Genomic DNA, 18,253 nt, shown 5'->3' with positions numbered 1-18,253 from the left:
AGGATTAAGAAGCGGGGACAAGGAAAAACATGCTTACTCTAAAGTTTTATTACAGTATAGTTATTTCTGTAAAATATGAGTTGTAGAAGAAAGGTTTTCTCTAGAGCTCTTGCATATCTTATAGAAATAACCACACAGAAAAGCTTTCTTGTCAATTGTAATTGAATTCTATCATAAATAGTAAGATTTGCTCCATTTTGTAAATTAAATGAGCTGTTGGTGCTGGACTGATTTGAGCACTCTTTAGCAAACTACAGCCAGCCACGCTGCCAAAGTACCTCAAACCCATGATTCCAAAAGGGGAAATACATTTTTTTAGGGACTAACTGGCTCTGGTTCTTGCCCTTACTAGAAGAGATTATCCAAAAATAGGACTGTTGTGCTTGAATTTGAGCACTGCCAATCAATCATAAAATTGAAATGTCAAAATTTGTTTCTTGTAGGCTGCTGTGTAATGGTAATTATGGATTTAATTTCCATATATTTTAAAAGGAAAACGCTTCTCATGATTAATGTCATTTATATGAACTTATGCATGCATGCAACATGATAAACTTGAAAATTTGAGCCTCTGTAGGAGATATTCTGACATAAAGCATCTTTTGAAATGTGTCAACACTGAAAGCAAATATTGTTTTCCTATGCAAATAAATTTAGTACATACATCACCCACTTCCCTACAGTTCCTGGGTATTAAATGCGAAGTTATATTTACAATTTAATTGTAAAAACTGTGCTTTTTTTCTTGTGTTATAGTAATTTTACAATAAATTGTTCGTCCAAACTGTTTACCGAAGAGGGAAGTGGGTGAAAGAAATGTGATTGTTAGACCGCTAGCAAGCTGGTCAAATATTCAGATGTAACTGGAGTTATTCTGTGTCTTAGTTTAGTATCTTATTTGTAAGTCTTACAGGATTTGCTGGTGCTCTGTGCAGCTGTTATGTTGAATAAAGTAGCTGCTGTTAATGCAAAAGTGTCACTGGTGGAATCGCCTCTTTTAAGGGTTACCATTCTACCAGAATAACCAGTGCTCGGTCGTTGTTCACATCACCTTGCTACAAGCTGCTACTGTTAAAAGATTTTAAGGTAGGGGCCTGAAAAGCACTTTTCACATACTCACTTTCTGAAAACAATTGAAGCTTCTAGTTTTTTGAACCAGGTGAATTTACAGTTACACGCTGATACACACAGCTTCTAGCTAGCAGTCGCTTTTAAGATCTAATTGCTCTTCAAGTGAATAGCAGCAAAATTACATTATACAGCTAGTGTACAATTTACTTTAAATAATGTCAAGAAGTCTTTAACATCCAGCTAGTTTTTAACGGAAGAGATTTGCATGAAAAATTCCAAATTTCTGTTGCTAAGTCGTAAGTAATAAGCCAAAACAGTTCGACTTTTACAGGACACAATGTACACACATTTCCAACAGATGCTTAATTTTATGTCTTTTAAGATTATATTCTTGTACTTTGTTTTAGGAAGAAAATATGACTGTAACAGAGGATTTTAGTAGACTAGAAAATACTTACCAAATGGAAGCAGAGGTACGTATTCAACTTAACCAAAAATAATAATAAAAAGGAATAAGAAATGTAGCAAGGACCAGTGAAAATTTGCAGACTGCCTTTCCTTATACCGAGAAGTAGATGTTCTCCACTAAAGGCAGCATAGTTCAAAGAAACTACTGAAGGACTACAGTTTCAAGCGGGGTTCAGCTGCAGTCTTTTGTTGTGTGCAGAACTTGTTTTCTGCTACTGTAATGTAGAAAGAATTATCTTCTTCTGAGAAGAATGTGTGCTTTTTAAATGTTACACGATGCTACAGAAGGGAATATTTGGTTCTGGGGCTCCAAGGTTGTCGTTCTGTGGCAGTGTAAGCAAACCCACGATTCTGCACTCTCCTTCACCCATAGCCCTTCCTGCCCTCTACTTCTCGCAAGGAGTTGTACTTAGGTGATCAGGTGATAGGTCAGTTCGGAAAGCTACTCCAGTTCATGACTGTTTTTTTTTCCAGATTAGCTTTTATTTTTTTCCATTATTTTAGCTCCCTGAACTGGAGGCAGTGCAAGGCAGAGGACAAGAGTGGATGGGGGACAACAAGTGGCGTGGCAGCCCTAATCTAGATCTGTTTAAGCCACAGTTGAACAGCACCTGGACTTTGGTCTATTCTACACGACTCTGCCATCAGCTTGCTGCAAGTAAAGCAAAGCTAGTTGTTTCCTAGGTAATTGACTTGGAATTCTGTAGGTAAAAAGTGCTGCGTGAAAGCTAAGTATTATGGGAATAATCCCATTTACTTCAGAAGCAGCTCAGGGGAGTATACTTTTGCACGTTCATGCTATAGTAAGACATAAATGCTGTGCTGGAAGCTTTCACTGAGGGAAATGATGTGTTTTCAGTCAATGGATCTTTTTAGAGCATCAAACTTTAATCACTATCCAGCAAATTTACAGATTCTTATGAAGTAAACCTGGAAGCCTGCAGTAAAATGATAGCTGCTTTATAGAGCTGTTGTTTACAGTCCCCTAAAACAGGGTTCAGCCTCTTCAGTTTGCTTGCTTGCTTTAAGGCATATTCTCATAGAAATAACAGAAATAACAAATATGGAAATAATGGAGAATTTAGAGAAGAAAATTTGGATTTTAAAATGAGTCTTTAGATACTTAAATGGTATGCATCAGTGTCATGTTCTGAATGACTTTAACTTCATAAAGTAGACACCTACTATCACGAGAGCTTACATCACCATGTTTTTTAGATAAGCTATACTTAAATAAAACGATACTGAATTATTATTTAGGCTACAGACAAGCTTAGGCTTACAACTTCAGTCTTAAGTAACTTAACCAATCATCTCCCTTCTGCTATTCATTTTTATACAACAAAGATTGTACGTGGAAAGCGAATTAAAGGATTTGGTGTTCATTTGTAGGCCGCTTGGGCCAGCTATAATTGCTGTTCAAAAGTTGTATGGTTGCCTAGGACCTGGGTGTCAGAACTTGAAAAATCTAGCCATAATACCGCTGTTTTGGCTGCCCTGTACGCTTAGGTAGCAGTATGGTCGCTCTTTATGCAGAGATTAGTTTCTCCTTGCTTCCCCCTTTATGTATGTACTTGTTTCATTAGTGCAGCTTCATAAACCAATGAAGTTCCATTGATCAGCGTGTTTGCATGCTTTAGCAATATAAATTAATTTAAAATTAACTTACACTCGCTTCTTAGAGTTTGCCATTATATTTGTGTTACACATAAAATCATGGAAGATACGCATTATTTCATTCTATAAACTCTTTCTACCATTTGTCTACTGTAACAGTTTTTAGAGGACTGAAGAAACTCCCAGACAAATAGCTATTTTAAGGTACAATTAAGAATTCAGGATACGCTTTCAACTGAAAGGAGATAAATTTTAATTCATGCTACAACAAAGGAAAATATGCAGAAGAATGAAGTTGTGTATGAGATCACAAAGCTCTATAATATCTTAATCATAACAGTTCATTTATTGCATGATGATCTCATGGGATGAAGATTATGTTGGGTTTGTGCATTTCTTAATATACTTGCCTCCTTATAAACCATAACTTCTTGTCCTTTACAGCCTTACGCAAACCATATAATGTCCATAATGGTTTTGCATACCCTCATATTACTTTTTCCACACTTTTTAACCTTAATCATAATTTTATTGAAGAAGTTGAAACACTGCTTTGCATTTCAATGCTCAGGTATCCTCTGTAAATGTAAGTGGAATTTATTGCATCTAGCTCTAAATGAAAACTGTGACTTTTAGGGGGAAAAAACAACTTTCACAGCTATTGCTCAGTTGTTTTCTGCCCCTGAGGGTACCTGATTACATGCTTCTCTTTTAACAACGAAGTTCCTGAGTGCCCAGAACTGCGCCAGTCTGAGCAGCTTATCTCTTGCTTAAGACCCACGGTTCTTTTGTTTGATCATTCTTTTGTTTCATCCCCTTGAGGGAACTAATCTTTTAAGCACTGATAGCAATCTGGAAAACACTATGACAGTCCTCATAGTGAGACTTTCAACTTTCCACAAAATACGACTATGACAGTTTTTTGGCAAAACAGCACAAGAGGATGTATGCTTTTTATATATGGCAAGACGAACTCTCACTGAAGAAAGAAATCCAGGTTTCGTCTCATCTTCAGTCTTTGTTCAAATCGGTACTGCACCTTCCAGAAAGTGATCCAACCCCCAAGTGGCAGATAAAGGGTGCACAGCTGAGATTAAGATGCAGACTTGGTGCAGTTTTGCACAACAGGTGTGACCCTTTGTCCTTGTAGGGACAAACGGAATTGCCCTGCCAGTCCATCTTGGTTAGTTTTTAAGGCCCTGAGCCCAGCTTTGGCTCAGTTGTGTGAAGAGCTACTGAGCCAGTGCCAAGGATGCAAGCCAGGATGAGGTACATGTACTGCACTGAGAGGCTACCAAGGGTAACAAGACATGTGCATTAATTACTCTGTGATATTTGTCAGTATCAATTTTTTACCTTACCCTGTACATGAAGTAGCCCCCTCCTCTCTCACTGAGATATTCAACTTCCTTGAATTATCTCATTTACCACAAGGTAAATCTATGGTATGCACACAGGAAGCTACTGAAGTGCAGCTGACATGCTATAACTTAGATTTCTGTACCGTACGCCTTCACTGGGATAGACTGCTGCATGGACTGCAGCAATCACGGGGGTGACTGTACGTCACAGGGGTTGGCAGTGGACTCTTCTTTACCACAGCTTTTTTTCTTCCCCTCCTGTTGAAGCTGTATTACTGTGCAAAAAGAAAGGAAGGAGTCAGGGATAAGAGAGAAGGTGAGCCTGACTTGGTGGTGAGAGCACTGTACTGGGAAGTGAAGATGAGGGTTTAGGTCTTCTAAAAAAGAGTTTTGGACCCAGGATTTCTGATTCCTGAATGCTGTAGCAGCTCGGCATCATTGCTTCACTCCTGGCGACTGTGCTCTGCCACAGAAAAAGGCTGGCTCCTGCCTGGAAAGTCGCCGCCTGGCTGGCACTTCCCGGCAAGGAAGGCTGTAGGGCTCTGGATCCAGGGCTGATAGCGATGCCTGCTTCGCAGCACTTGGGAAAAACACCTGAATTCCTGATGCATCTGTATTTAATGCTTCTTATTGTCAAAGCCACAGGCAGCTAGATGTTTAAATTGTTTTTAATCCAAGTCTGAAGTGCCCAGTTCTCTGTAGGCACTGGAGTGAGTCTGTTCAGCCAACACGGGGTTTTGAGCCCACTGCAAGCTGGGCTGGGCTAGGCTTAGTTTAATCTCATAGTTTAGGTTTCTTGAACCTAATGCTTGGAATTAAAATGTAATTTTTCCTTCCTGCACAATGTTTTCCACATCGTTTTGCTTGGGCTTCTGCATAATTAACATCTAGTAATCTAAAAAGGGAAGAACCAGGGTGCATCTAGTCATGTGTCCCAAAGAGCACGTTCATTCTTCAAATTGTCTCCGTACCAAGAATGCCGTACTTCCTCACAAAAGAGCATTTCTTAATCCCCAATTTTAAACCATTTAATGGGCTTCTTTCTGTTGCAAATCTAATGATAGTCTCTAGGGCTATATAAAAGTGTTCTAAGTAAATACATATTGGAGTTTTATACAGGACTAGTATGTTTAGTTAATTTGAACATATCTGGCTTTATACTGATTTAAATACAAGTGTTGAATCGTAGGGGAAAAATGAAAAAAAATTATTTGTGTGATGACTGTGTTCACTCCCAGGTCTGTATTATATTCAGCGATTTTGGAAAAATGCAGAATGTTTGCAATCTACTCACTGAAAAGTTAGGAACCTCTGTTACCATCAGTCCACCTCATTTCTACCATACACCAGAAGCCGTAGACACCCTTCGGTAAGTTCTCTCTCACGCCACAAATTTTACAGCCTCAGATAACAGTTAATATGAACACATAATTCATACTGTTTGTAATGGGAGCAAATAGTTTCCTTCATACCTGTTAAAAATTATGTTCAAAAATTTCAGTATTTGTTTTAAATATAACTTATCAATTAATGCCGTTCAGCCTAGAAGATACAGCTTGTTCTTTCTACAGTGTCCCTGTGCAAAAGCTGAATGTAATAAAAAATATTTTCCCACTGATTTCCATTGGAAGTATGATCTACTGTGAATATTAGGTCAACAGAGTTTGACTTTGGTTACATCAGCACGTGTAGATTTAATTTGTATTTATTCACGAAGGTACAAATGTGTTACCGGATGTTGGTAATTCCAAGTACCCCTGCCAATTCCCATTACTCTTAGCTGCTGACGTGATCTGAAAAGAACCACGTACGGTGCTTGCTCAGCATCAAAACATGCGACTTTGAAGCTCACGCTCTTGATATTTTAGGCGTTAACTATTCAAAGTCCTGCTTCTCCCATTGACGTTGGGGGGGGCAGGGGGAAGTTTAATCTTGGTTTGGGTTTTGCCTCTTCAAAGAAAAGAATTATGCCTGGTCCAAGAAGCAAGCTCAACTAGCTGCTGCTAACGGTTCTGGAGATGTCAGAAGTGTACCTTGAAGGTATCTATGCAGGAGTCTGGAAATCAGGCCAGTGGGGTTAAATAGGCGCTAGTATGCGGTGCTAGTATGCTTTACAGCTGGACTACCCAAATGCCTGGAGCAAGGGTTGAACTCTTGCTCTGCACCACACACCACGGATGCCTGCAGCGTATAGGTGTCAGAAAGGCTTGATCATAGCTGATGAGGATGCTGACGTTTTCTCCGCACACTCCCCCCTCAAACTTCTAAACTATCACCCAGAACCCGGGGGAAGGTGATGTGCCTTGCATCTATGCAGTTACAAAAGCTGAGGCATTAAAAAAAAAAATGCTTGGCAGGAATACTTGTACATCAGTTGGCCCTGCTTGTTATTGTGCTGCTTTTTCTGCCTCTCAGCCGTCAAGTATGCGTTGCTGCTGTTGGAAACACACGGCGGAAAGCTCAGGAAGTCTGTCGACTGTTTGGCCAGGCATTGGGAAAACCTTTATTAATAAGAGAAGAAGAAACAAAAGAATGGGGAGGCCACATAGACAGTCATCTACCGAACTCCCCGGATTCACTGACTCTGCAGGAAAGAATCCAGAATGCTACCGCTTATGCTTCTTGTAGAGTGTTTGCTGTGTTTGAGATAAAGGGAAAAGAAAACAGAAGAAACAAGTTGCTCTAGAAACTTTCAAATCCTACACATTTTCTTATTAAAATTTTTATGCTTTCTTGAGTTTTGTTGTTTTTTACTTTATTCTTATGGTAGCAAGTAGCGTTAAGAGAGGAAATTAAGAATGCAGGTTGTGTAGCGAGCCAGCACAGGAGCTTTCTTAACATCTGTCCAGGTGCAAAAAAGTAGATTAACCCTTCTTTTGCATGTATCATTTGCAAGCAGCACCATGCGTGCTTTTGTAAAGAGAGCAGTCAAAGTATCGCAGGATTTACTTACTACAGCTCCCCCCAGAAATAGTTCAGTTCCTGTTGGCCTTTATTTAGCTCTATCCCCTAAAATTAAGGTTACGATTAATTCTGAAAGTAGAGTTCTTAACGGTTCAGTTTCTTCCGCTGCCCCCTCTAAAAGGGCAAGATAGTTGATGTGCAAAACCTTTGGTACTCCTAGCTGAAACTTGGCTCTATGTAAACCTTTCCTCCCAAAATTGGAAGAAGATTAATCCCTGTCTCAAGTCATGGTAAACTGAACATGCAGGGTGTTTGCTTCTAATGAAATGGATTGTTCAATGTAACATGCTTAGGAATGGTTTATTTCATCATAGGAAAAAATATACATGAGTTTTATTCCGGTGTCTATTTGCTCAAGTTTAAAAAGGAAAGATGTTGTCTGGATGTACGTTGCATGTACAAACACTTAAGTACTTCAGTCATGAGGATAGATTTTTTTCAACCATGGCTGCATAATGTATTTTGATCCATCATATCCACTGAAATAGGCTTTCATATCAGGGTGATGTACCTGAGAAAATAATATTTCAAGTTGAATAAGCACCAGAATTAGCAATAAATACAAACTGATACTTAAAAGAATCATTGAAGTTACTACAGTTAACTTTTTGAAAACTCCTGGTTAGTTTTTAAATACATAATGTACGTAGAGATACTTTCAGTGGGATTTTCCATGTACCTTAACCTAAGTTACGTCATCAGAACAGTGGCTTTCTCAAACTGGCAAAGTACTCTACAAGTGTTGAACATATCTCATGAGATACTACGTGCTAGATCTACACCAGCATGGATGTTTTAAAATCAGCACTGTTTCGTATTGAAGTAGTTGCCACTCATTTGTTGCTGGTAGAGCTATTTGTTATTTTTTCCAGCTGGATCAGTTATCTAATCCTATTAGGCAGCAGACACAGTAAAGAAGCAGTCGGGGAAATGGTGACGACACACCAAGTTGATGTGCCACAATGTCCCAACTTGGAAGATGCAAATCCACAAAGGGCAATCCAAGTGACATGCCTTGTCATGATGCAGAAAGCCTACAGAGAGCAGGTTAGAACTGTCAACTGGGAAAGGGTTAGGACAAGTCTAAGCATTTTCTCATCAGTCTCAACTCTTCAGGAAATTACTCAGCTGTTCCTACAGCCTACTAGGCAGAGCGAGGGCAATCCACAGACATTCTTTTGAACTTGAGGTATAGGCGTGACTCACCATTTGTAATTAATCTCAGCTAGACAGCTTTCAAATATCTGATTTTGTGAGCTTGTTACCATCAGTTCCCCTAATAATCTGTGGGGAGAATTAGCCTGTCATGCAGGTGAATAAAGCAATCTGATATCTTAAAGGCTAGTTTACGCAAGGTAAATGTTAGAAGTGAGGTATCTGTTTCTCCCCGTGGACTATAAAGGTAACCGGAGGTAGCCAGCTGACTGACATAATGAAAGGTGCATTTTTTAGACACATTAAAGTTAGAGTGGTCAGAACCCAGTTTTAAATACTTATGACACTTATCTGGGATAGCATAGTTCCTGCTCCTAAGTTCAGGCACGTTAGCACATTTTATGTTACAATCAGTGGCTAAAACAGAAATAAGGAACTAGGGCTTCTCCCAAATAAAAGCGGTAATGGTGTCGCACTGTTCGGCCCCATTGATTGAGTGGGGTCCTTTACGTGCAGTGGCACAGTTTCAAGAGAGCATGGGGAGTCTTCAGGCCAACACAGTTTACACAATTCCTTTGGGGGGTTCCCCTGAAAGGCAAAAGATGCCCATTTGAATCTCCTCTGTTTGACTAGACCAAGCATCTCCTGTTAGATGAATGGTTCAGCTGCTTGCTGTTATTTTAAATACAGATACTGCCGCTATCCACAATTTAAAAGAAGGCATCCACAATAGCACTGGATCCCTTGCAAGAAGCCGTTTGTATGTGGCACGCATGCCTGAAGGCCGTTTTCTGGATCAGAGTCTCTGACTAGTTTAAGAATCAGGTGCACATTGCATAAGCCAGAAATCAAAAGCTACCAAGACCGTGATACACAAAACAGAATTTATGGTTCCCGGAGAGTTTTGCAGTTAAGAAGGCAGACATTATTCAGTCTGGGCAGCAGCTGAGCAGAAGCTGTTTGAAATGCAGGTTTTTTCAGAGTGGAATTGAGAAACCAATATACTTTGCTAGATCCAGTAGAAAGAGATTAAATGACTCATCCAACGTTGATAGGTCAGTGAAATCCCAAAACAAAAGTCCATGTCTGCAACAGCCTGTACATAACAGAAGTCAAGCTGCTAAAACACTTACAAAACTAGGCAGTTGGATACTCTGAAGTGGGCAGTACCTGGGTTTGGTCATGTATCACCTTCCAAAAACACATACTTGAAAGTACAGCAGTAATTTGTTTATCTGCTTTCTCTATTAGTTTTCACTAACTTTGCAAAATAGATAGATAGTATCTACTAAGCCAAAGGTCAGCCAACTTTTAAATGTACAGGCTAACAAACAAGTTGCAACTGAATAGAAAATAAATACTACCTCTACTCCCATAATAATTGTTATCTCTTCCTCAGGAACGTAAGCTGTAGATTTGCCATACCCATTTGCTTTGTTAATTAGAATTCGATAGTGAGGAGTATCTTTTAGACCCTGTAAAAATAGAAGGAAAATAAATAGCCTCAAGGGGAGATGATGACTAAAGATTACATTATGTATTCAGTTAACTCTCACTATGCTTACAGAACCTAAAACCACTTGATAAATACATACAGCAAGTTCATTTTTATGATCTTACCAACGTCAGTTTGGAAAATTAAATATAAAGCAATCAAAACTGTAATACATTAAGTTCTTGGCATATCTGAAACATTCTTTAAGAGTCAAGATTTTAGTTAACCTTTTCTCCCATAGATCCTGCCAGAAACATGACTTGGAATATCCCTGCTTTTTGTATATAGGTCCCATAACAATTTGTTAGTCTCCCTTCTTCCTTCACAAGTGGCAACAGAGAACACCAGAAAGAGGCAGATTCAGAGCATAATACCACCTCTGACAATCTTGGCCCCAGTCCTGGACAGAGCTAAGGCAACTTCCATGCATATGTAAAAATCTTCCAGCCAAGAAAGAAGCGTGGCTTACTATTATTTTTACAGTGCCTCTGAACCCAAATCATGGGCCAGGGTCCCACCATGCTCACTACTATCCATAATCATTCCTGCCCAAAGTAACCCACAATCTAAACACAAAAAAGTGATGGATGAATACAGACAGATAACTGGAGTTTATGAAGCAGTTACTATCGATCAATGTGACAGGCAGCGGCCTCTGCTCAACAATGTAGTAAAGAACTGAAAGTCAGAGAAAGGCAAGGGAAAGTTGGGCTGAAAGCCTGGCTAATGTTTAGAGGGGATTTGCAAGGAGCAAGCTTAGTAGTTGCCTTACAAAGGTCAGAAGGCATTCTGCATAGCTCATGCATGCAACGTGAAAAGGCAAAGGCAAGTTAAAAAAACCCCAAAAGACACGCACTTAAACCACATGTCATCACTACTGAAATTAAAACAATGAAAGATGAACACAAGGTCACTGGGAGAACAGAACAATGTAAGGTACATAAAAAGAATCAGAACGCCTGATGGGAAATTCACGGGCATTCAGTTGTTGACAATAATACTGAGAGGAGAAGGAGGGGAGAAAAGAAAGCAAGGATGCAGGTGTTTTAGAAGCCAAAAATGAGTGGCAGGTGGATAAAACTACAGCGGGGAAGGAACAAAAGGCACAAAACAGGACTGAATCTCTGCTCCCAGCTGAACATGAATTCTCTGCTATGGGCAGTTTCTCATTTTTTCTCGTTTTCAGTCCCCTGACTTAATGATTAGTGCCTTCCTGCCACTTAAGCAGCATGTCGGCAGCCAACCCACAGAGTATGCAGCACTGTATTATCAGAGCAGCACTGTCAACAAAGATGTAGCATCTGATTTTAAAATACAACAAGGACTTAGGCTAGAGAATTTAAAAAGCTTCAACAATTCTAACAAAAATACGTCGTTAAATAGATTTAGATTCCAAACATCCAGATCCCCAAAAACATTGCTTTCTAACTGAAATGGATGAAATGCAAAGGATTACTTGCTTTTTGTAGGTGCAGTGAAGATGTTACCAATTATTATACCTACGCTGGAAGATCAGATAAAAGATTTAACTGCCTCTCAACTTTAGTAATACACCACGAGAAATCTGTTCAAACATTACAGGTTGACGCTGCTACTTTAAAAACAACACTGTGTATTAAAAGTGAGTAATTTTAATTTGAGACATGTCCAGTACAACCCTGACCGGCGAAGCTTAACCCATCAGTGGTGCAAAAGCACAGCTCTACTCAGAGAACAGTGCAGAAGCAGCGGAGGTATCGCTCAGCTGCACAGGAGATATGGGACTCAAGTATTTTCCATTACGTTAGCAGGCAAGTCTGTCTGTAACAGTGGTTCTGAGTTGTTGGGTTTTTTAACCTGAGTTATTCTGTGTATGTATTAATAAAGGAAGAGTTTAATACATTCAAACCTGTTTCGCTGGAGGATATTTGTGTTGTAGCCATTCTTCTGGAGCTTTAGCTTTTACATCCCATCCAACAATGACTCCTGAATAGCCAAATCTTTTGTGACCTATTACCTGTCCCACACTGAACTGAACATATTCAGGCTTCGGACTGCGAACATGAGTTGATTCTAATTTAACAAAGAAAGAGACTTAGCAAGGATAAGTGTTTGATCAAGTATATTAAACATTTAAACAGACATTCTCCTGACTTCTACCAGAAGAGAAGTGATAGATTAATAGGCAAAGTAAACAAGGGAACAGGTACTTTGGGTTTTTCCCCCACAGAATTTTACTATGATATTTGACAAAGCAGCATCCACCAAGGAACGCATTTTTCTATTTGTATGCCTTTGATATTACATAGGGGTCTTAACAGAGTTTTGGAAAGCATGAACACATGTATGTACTGACAATTCCTTAAGCCTGACATACAATATTTTACAGTGCTTACACATGCTAACTGATTTTGCCATTAGTTTTTTCCACTTTAGGTCACAGAATTCTTCCATTCAGTCTGACTGTGGGGAATTTCTTTCCGGGAGCAGACTGATCAACTGTTTCTTTTTCCTTTTATGAAGTTGATCTAAATCGGTTCATTTGAATCAAGTGAAAGCTATACCACTGTTTCATACATCAATACAAAACAGGCACACTCAGATCTATTCAATAAAATAGATGCATACATATGGTATCATATTGATACTGTTACACAACATAGGGTGAAAAGGCCTTGGATTTTACATTTTCTGTTTTGCTTACTGAACATTATCAATAATGTTTAGAGAGAAGAAAAAAAGACTACCATTTACAAAGCAAGTATAGATGTCCCCTATAAAAGACCTTACAGAAGACAATATCCAAAAAGCAAAACATCCAGAAGCAAAATCCAAAAGGATTGCAAAGACTCCAATACCTGCGAAATAAGAGTGGGTTTCTGCTTCACTGTCGCCAATTTTAGTTTTCTTTTCTCCATAGTACCAATTCCTAAAATGTAAAATTAATAACCCAACATTCAAACAAGTTCTTTAGAAACTGAGTTTTAGTAATAAGCAGAAGGCCGATTATCCTATCTTAAGCATTTGTCTGAATCAAGGGATACTGCAAAGCCTTTGATACAAAATTCTTCACGATCTGAAGCCCAAACAGAATGAGAGTTTTACATTAAAACTGCTTTTAAGGAATACACGAGCCAAAGGAATTTGTTCCAACAGGAGAAAAGAGTATGAATCTAATTTCTTTGGATATGTAACTCTACAGTTGCATTATAATTTTTATATGAGAGGAAACCCATTTATTTTCTATAGGTGAGCAAATATTATTCTGAACTGTAACAGAGTGATTCTTCAGTATCTTTTGTAAATTCTATTGTGAAATCTTTAAAGATCGGTTAACATTGGTATGGACAAGGTGTCTGGCAATGAGTCCCAGCTTAAGGCTACAATAAGCACAACTTCTCCTTCTGCACTAGGCTGAATTTCATGTGAATTTAAAGGGTGGGGGCTAGGGGAGGGACGTCTTTAAAGAGGGGAAATGGCTTATGGTTTTCATTGCCATTGTGAAAAACAGTGTAAAGAAACAATGAGCAAACTCAACATTTAGTGGGGGGAGCTTTCAAATATTCCTTCTGCTGGCAATGTAACAGGAGCAGTCTATAAACAAGTGTATTTGGGTCAACATTCCCCATCCATACCAGTCAGCAACCTGTTGGTGCCAGAGAACTATAGGTTGTCCTAGTCTCCTTCCTCTTTTATGGTGTTCACCACCTTCCCTCTTTCAGTCTTACTCCTTTCACCCTGCCTGGAAGAAAGTAAGAGCAGGTTCCACAACTGTACAAACAATACTTTTTAAAAAAAGTCTTTGTTTAGCTCAAATCGGTAGGAAGACTTAAGGTTGACAAATACCTTTTAACAGGAACGGGAATGGGCAAATATCCTGACTTGTTAGACTGCATTGTTGAAAACAGCAGCTAATATAGTAGGTTTGGAAGGTCTCAAATGTCAACATATTTTTAGGATAACCAGTTCTTTATAATATAAGATATTCGGAAAATGCAAGCAGCTCCAAAGGATCATTTGGTCTTTGAAGGCTTTATCTGTAGATATGCCTGGAGCTTTCCACAAAGTTGCAAAGCAATTTATGGTGAACCTAAGAAAAGCAGAGTTTCTGTTTCCATCCATATACCGTTCCCCTAGGCTTTCCTGGGAGCAAAACTAAGTCTAAATCTTCCACAGTTCAGAGGACTTGACATCCTTGATTATCATACACGGATCAATAATAAAGGATCTTTGAAGGTCCAGACAAGGTAAAACCTTTGGAGTATTTCTACTATACAAGAATTAAATCTCACAAACAAGCCTTTTAACCTCCCCAAACATGTCCAAGCAACAGTCTTCTTTAATTAAACTGGTGTATATATAAACTGACATAATCTTACTTTTTCTAGACCAACTCATTGTCACGTGTCCAATAATGAATTTCCCCTTCTTCCTAAACCCACAGATTTCCCATCTGCATTTTCTGATTTAATTTCAAGTTTTCCTGAACTACCATATGCAGTGTAAGATGTCCATCCCACATTGTAGGATCTGATCCTACAAACATGTAGCTGCTTACAATCATTAATACGGTTAATCCTCCTGACTTCACAATCAGATAAATTTGAAGTGGAGGATAACATGTATGGAATTACTGCCATGATTTATATTTAGTTTCGCATGGAGTTCAAATTGCATGTTTGTGTAGAATATACGCAAAAGGTTTTCTTAGAACTGGTGAAAAGTCCCAAATCAGTCTCAACAAGAAAATAAGAGATATTTCCCCTTTGTTACTTATTTCACCCCTACAGCATACCTTCCTGTTAAGAAGAGACTGTTTGAAATTTATTCTTAAGCGTAGACAGTATGTAGCATCCTACCTTGTCTTTGATAGCCACAGCTTTAAACGATCAGCCCATGCATCCCGACTCAAGCAAGATTTTGTAAAGCTGCTCCAAGAGGCAATTATCCTTTAGTAGTAAAAATGATCATCACTTTGTTTTAAGAACCTTCTATAGTATTTGTGTATATATATATATATTTTTAATACTTAAACTTTAAGGCTTTGCTTCTGTAGCAAACAGGGAAAAAATGTCAGTGACCAGGAACAAGTTCTCCTCAAGATTAATATCTAGACTGCAAATCAATATTCTTTCAAGCATCACTTGTACCAGTAAACCATATGTAAATTTTGGAAGATGCCATTTTTCATTACAAGGTCGCCTGCTTTCTGTACTCAGACCATAGGAATTGCTAAATTGCACCAGATTCTGCAGTTTCAACTGTTACTTGAGAATAGTGAGCATAAGACATTTCAAAAATGGTGCACATAATCAAAAGACTGTTAAAAAAGAACCTAAAAGTTTTTGCATAAATCTAAATGGTCGGTAGTTGACTCATGCCATGAAACCTGAAAATTGTTTAAATCTGGGTCTTTACGCACAAAGCCAGACTTAGTTCTTTTTTCATCAGGCCGATCATTTGCTCTCATTACTTTATGTATTTGAGTTCTACAGATGAACCACACAACCAATGCACCACACAGGCTGCACTGTTAAAACTAAGTCATAGAAGTCTCTCTTCATGTGGTTCATCTTCAGGATACCAACATTTGCCAATGGTTACTACTATCTAATATTTGGACCTGATGTAGTATCCTCTACTTTACATTTGGAGATAGATGCGTGCGACCCTGTCAATACATAACTTCTTAATTCATATACAAAATGGCACTACTTACTTAACTCTATCATTATGACTGCCATAAGTAATTTACTATGAATGTATTTTTGTTGGTTAAGACTCTGTACTGAGTCATATGCAAGAAAATGGTGCACGTAATCAAAAGACTATTAAAAAAGAGCCTAAAAGTTTTTGCGTAAATCATATGCAAGAAAATCTATTGTAACAGTAAGCGTTAAAAGGTAATGGAAAGTTAGAAATAGTCTTACTAATCAAACACTTCATTTCCCCTTTTTTAAAGGGACATAACCCATAGTAACATATATTGGAATGTCCAAAAGCAGAATGAGATTAAGGCACAGTCATGCACTCACGCAGTTTATACACAGATTTTCATGTGAAGAAAACAGTGGTTGTTATTCAAATTTTGAAGGACATCTTTAAATAGCTAAATACAGTCACATTAAGCCACAAAAATGTCTGAGGTATGATTTGAATGTTGTTTTCGTGTAGGAATGGCCAGTGTGCTCCACCCACACTCCAACTTTCCAGGACAAAGTGTCATTAGGGATGCGAAAGAGAACTCTCTTATAAATAAATACAGCAGGGAAGGAGAGACTTACAACCTTTCTGTTATTTGGATGCGCTGAGCAGAGTCCGTTCCATACCACTGGGATATGAAATATTGTGCAGGAAGCGCAGACAGCAGCACGCAGATCTGCAGAGCTGCAGCTGCATTGATGTGAGGCATTCCAACAGGAAGTTTCTTCAAAGACACTGCCCTGCTCCCTAATCTGAAAAGGGGGGGGAAGGAGAGACAAAAAATGTAGCCATCAGCTTTGCTAGCCGTGTAATACTTAAAAGTTTCCTTCAGATTGTTTTGTTGGTTCACAAGATAATATACAATCTGTACACACGCATTTCAGTTACAGCCAGAGCACACCTAAATTAGGTCAAACTGCATTAAATTTGAGGGTACTTATAAAAACTAGTAAAAGACTAAAGTAGACAGCTTCACAAGACAAAGAAAACAAAAGCCTAGTGAAGAGTTATACAGACATCTCCTTCATCTGGAAATAGAAAAAAAGAAAAAAAAAGGAACTGGGAAGTTGTATGGTTGTCCAATTTGCCATAAAAAGCTGCTCTCCATGAACGAAATTCATTGCACTGCTTTATCATCTAGTTAAGTGTATTAAACACGTCTGACATATCAGACTGATAGCCTCAAGAAAAATCTATTTAGATGCAGCGATTATTGCACATACAACAGAACTACGAGGTTTTTCTTTCAGATCGAAGGCACGCATGGCATCATACCAAGATGATATCAACATGTGCCACAGTCCCATCGTTAGACTAGAAAACGATTTGACATCACCATTCATTCCACAGGCACCTACCACACCTTACCAATGCATTAAGATATTCCTGACTCTTCAAATTAAGATATTCACCTTCAGATGAGGAACACATTTACTGTCTTCTTACATCTGTGAGGATTTTTCAGATCAGAACTAGGGCTTGCTAAAATTCAAGATCTGTATCGTTTACACAAGCATTCTCAGAGTGCACGTTTACTGCAACCTTCAAAGTTATCTACATCCACGCTCCGTTCTGTCTCATTAGTCTCCAGTAGTGGCTGTTACAGCTACTACTCTCTAGTAGAGTACTCAGTTTGCAAGCACAAGCAAATTGTTTCAGTTGTTTCTGAGTTGCTTCTAGTTCCTGCTATCCTAATTGATGTCATTTACACAATAATTTGGGTTATTGTAGTATATCCAGTACACACGTACATTGGAAGTTAGATTTACGAAAACTGCCTAGCAAAGGTAGTCGAGATCACAAAATAATGCTGAAGGAGGCCCAAAGAATATTGTAAGGAATATGAAAACATCTGCGCGTGTGATGAACAGCTGCCAGAAACTGTATTTTTCACTTCTGCAATACCTGCTTTAGAGCCAATAGCAACGAAAAAATATCTCCTAATTTTAGACATTATCAGTAGTTGTACATCTAGAGTACTTGTTTACTCATGTATATCAGGGGGGAGAGGAAGAGTCCCATATCAGTTCGACAAAATAACCATCAGCAGGCTGCTAGGCTGGAGAGCTGGACAGGACCCCCCTGGGAACGCCACCACTTTGCCCACAGCGTTTACACAACACGACCACGCAACTTCTGTCGCCGCAGGTCTTTCTCCTATTTCTAAAAACAGCTTTTTGAGCAGCTGGACCCATCAGACAGAAAGGATGTGGAAGCAGACAGAGAGATAGCCTGGACCAAAGCTGGAACCCCACAAAGTCAAAATGCTTTTGCGCAGATCCTGAAGTACCTGAAAACCTGTCAGAAACGAGCTATGCCTTTACCCCAGCTGGCAACCGCCTGTGCGCACCCAGCTGGGAGCAGAGCGCACGGCCGAGCCGCAGCACCCCCGTGCCGGCAGCGCGCACCGCAGCCGAGGGAAGCCGCCGAGCCTCCGGCC

The 18,253-nt window shown here is 39.1% G+C and overlaps 2 protein-coding genes across 2 annotated transcripts in view; one reads left to right on the top strand and one right to left on the bottom strand.

Moving 5' to 3' along the window:
• The first annotated feature begins 4,420 nt into the window (after nt 1-4,420).
• Nucleotides 4,421-7,254, top strand: IRAK1BP1 (interleukin-1 receptor-associated kinase 1 binding protein 1). The gene is made up of 3 exons (XM_009333230.1): nt 4,421-4,456; nt 5,756-5,886; nt 6,933-7,254. The coding sequence occupies exons 1-3, from the start codon at nt 4,421-4,423 to the stop codon at nt 7,201-7,203; spliced, it is 438 nt and encodes a 145-aa protein (XP_009331505.1). The 3' UTR covers nt 7,204-7,254.
• Nucleotides 7,255-7,856: 602 nt separating this feature from the next.
• The window catches only part of LOC103924664 (F-box only protein 21-like), a 23,511-nt gene continuing 13,114 nt past the window's right edge, over nt 7,857-18,253 (bottom strand). Inside the window, exons 2-5 of the mRNA XM_009333229.1 lie at nt 12,969-13,039; nt 12,020-12,183; nt 10,001-10,111; nt 7,857-7,992 (exon numbers count right to left, since the gene is read on the bottom strand). Coding sequence (XP_009331504.1) covers nt 7,897-7,992; nt 10,001-10,111; nt 12,020-12,183; nt 12,969-13,039 — 442 coding nt within the window. The 3' untranslated portion in view covers nt 7,857-7,896. The remainder of the gene's footprint in view (nt 7,993-10,000; nt 10,112-12,019; nt 12,184-12,968; nt 13,040-18,253) is intronic.

This window comes from Pygoscelis adeliae, unplaced genomic scaffold, assembly GCF_000699105.1.
Source record: "Pygoscelis adeliae isolate BGI_AS28 unplaced genomic scaffold, ASM69910v1 Scaffold57, whole genome shotgun sequence".
NCBI lineage: Eukaryota > Metazoa > Chordata > Aves > Sphenisciformes > Spheniscidae > Pygoscelis > Pygoscelis adeliae.
This window is presented reverse-complemented; position numbering and strand designations above follow the sequence as displayed.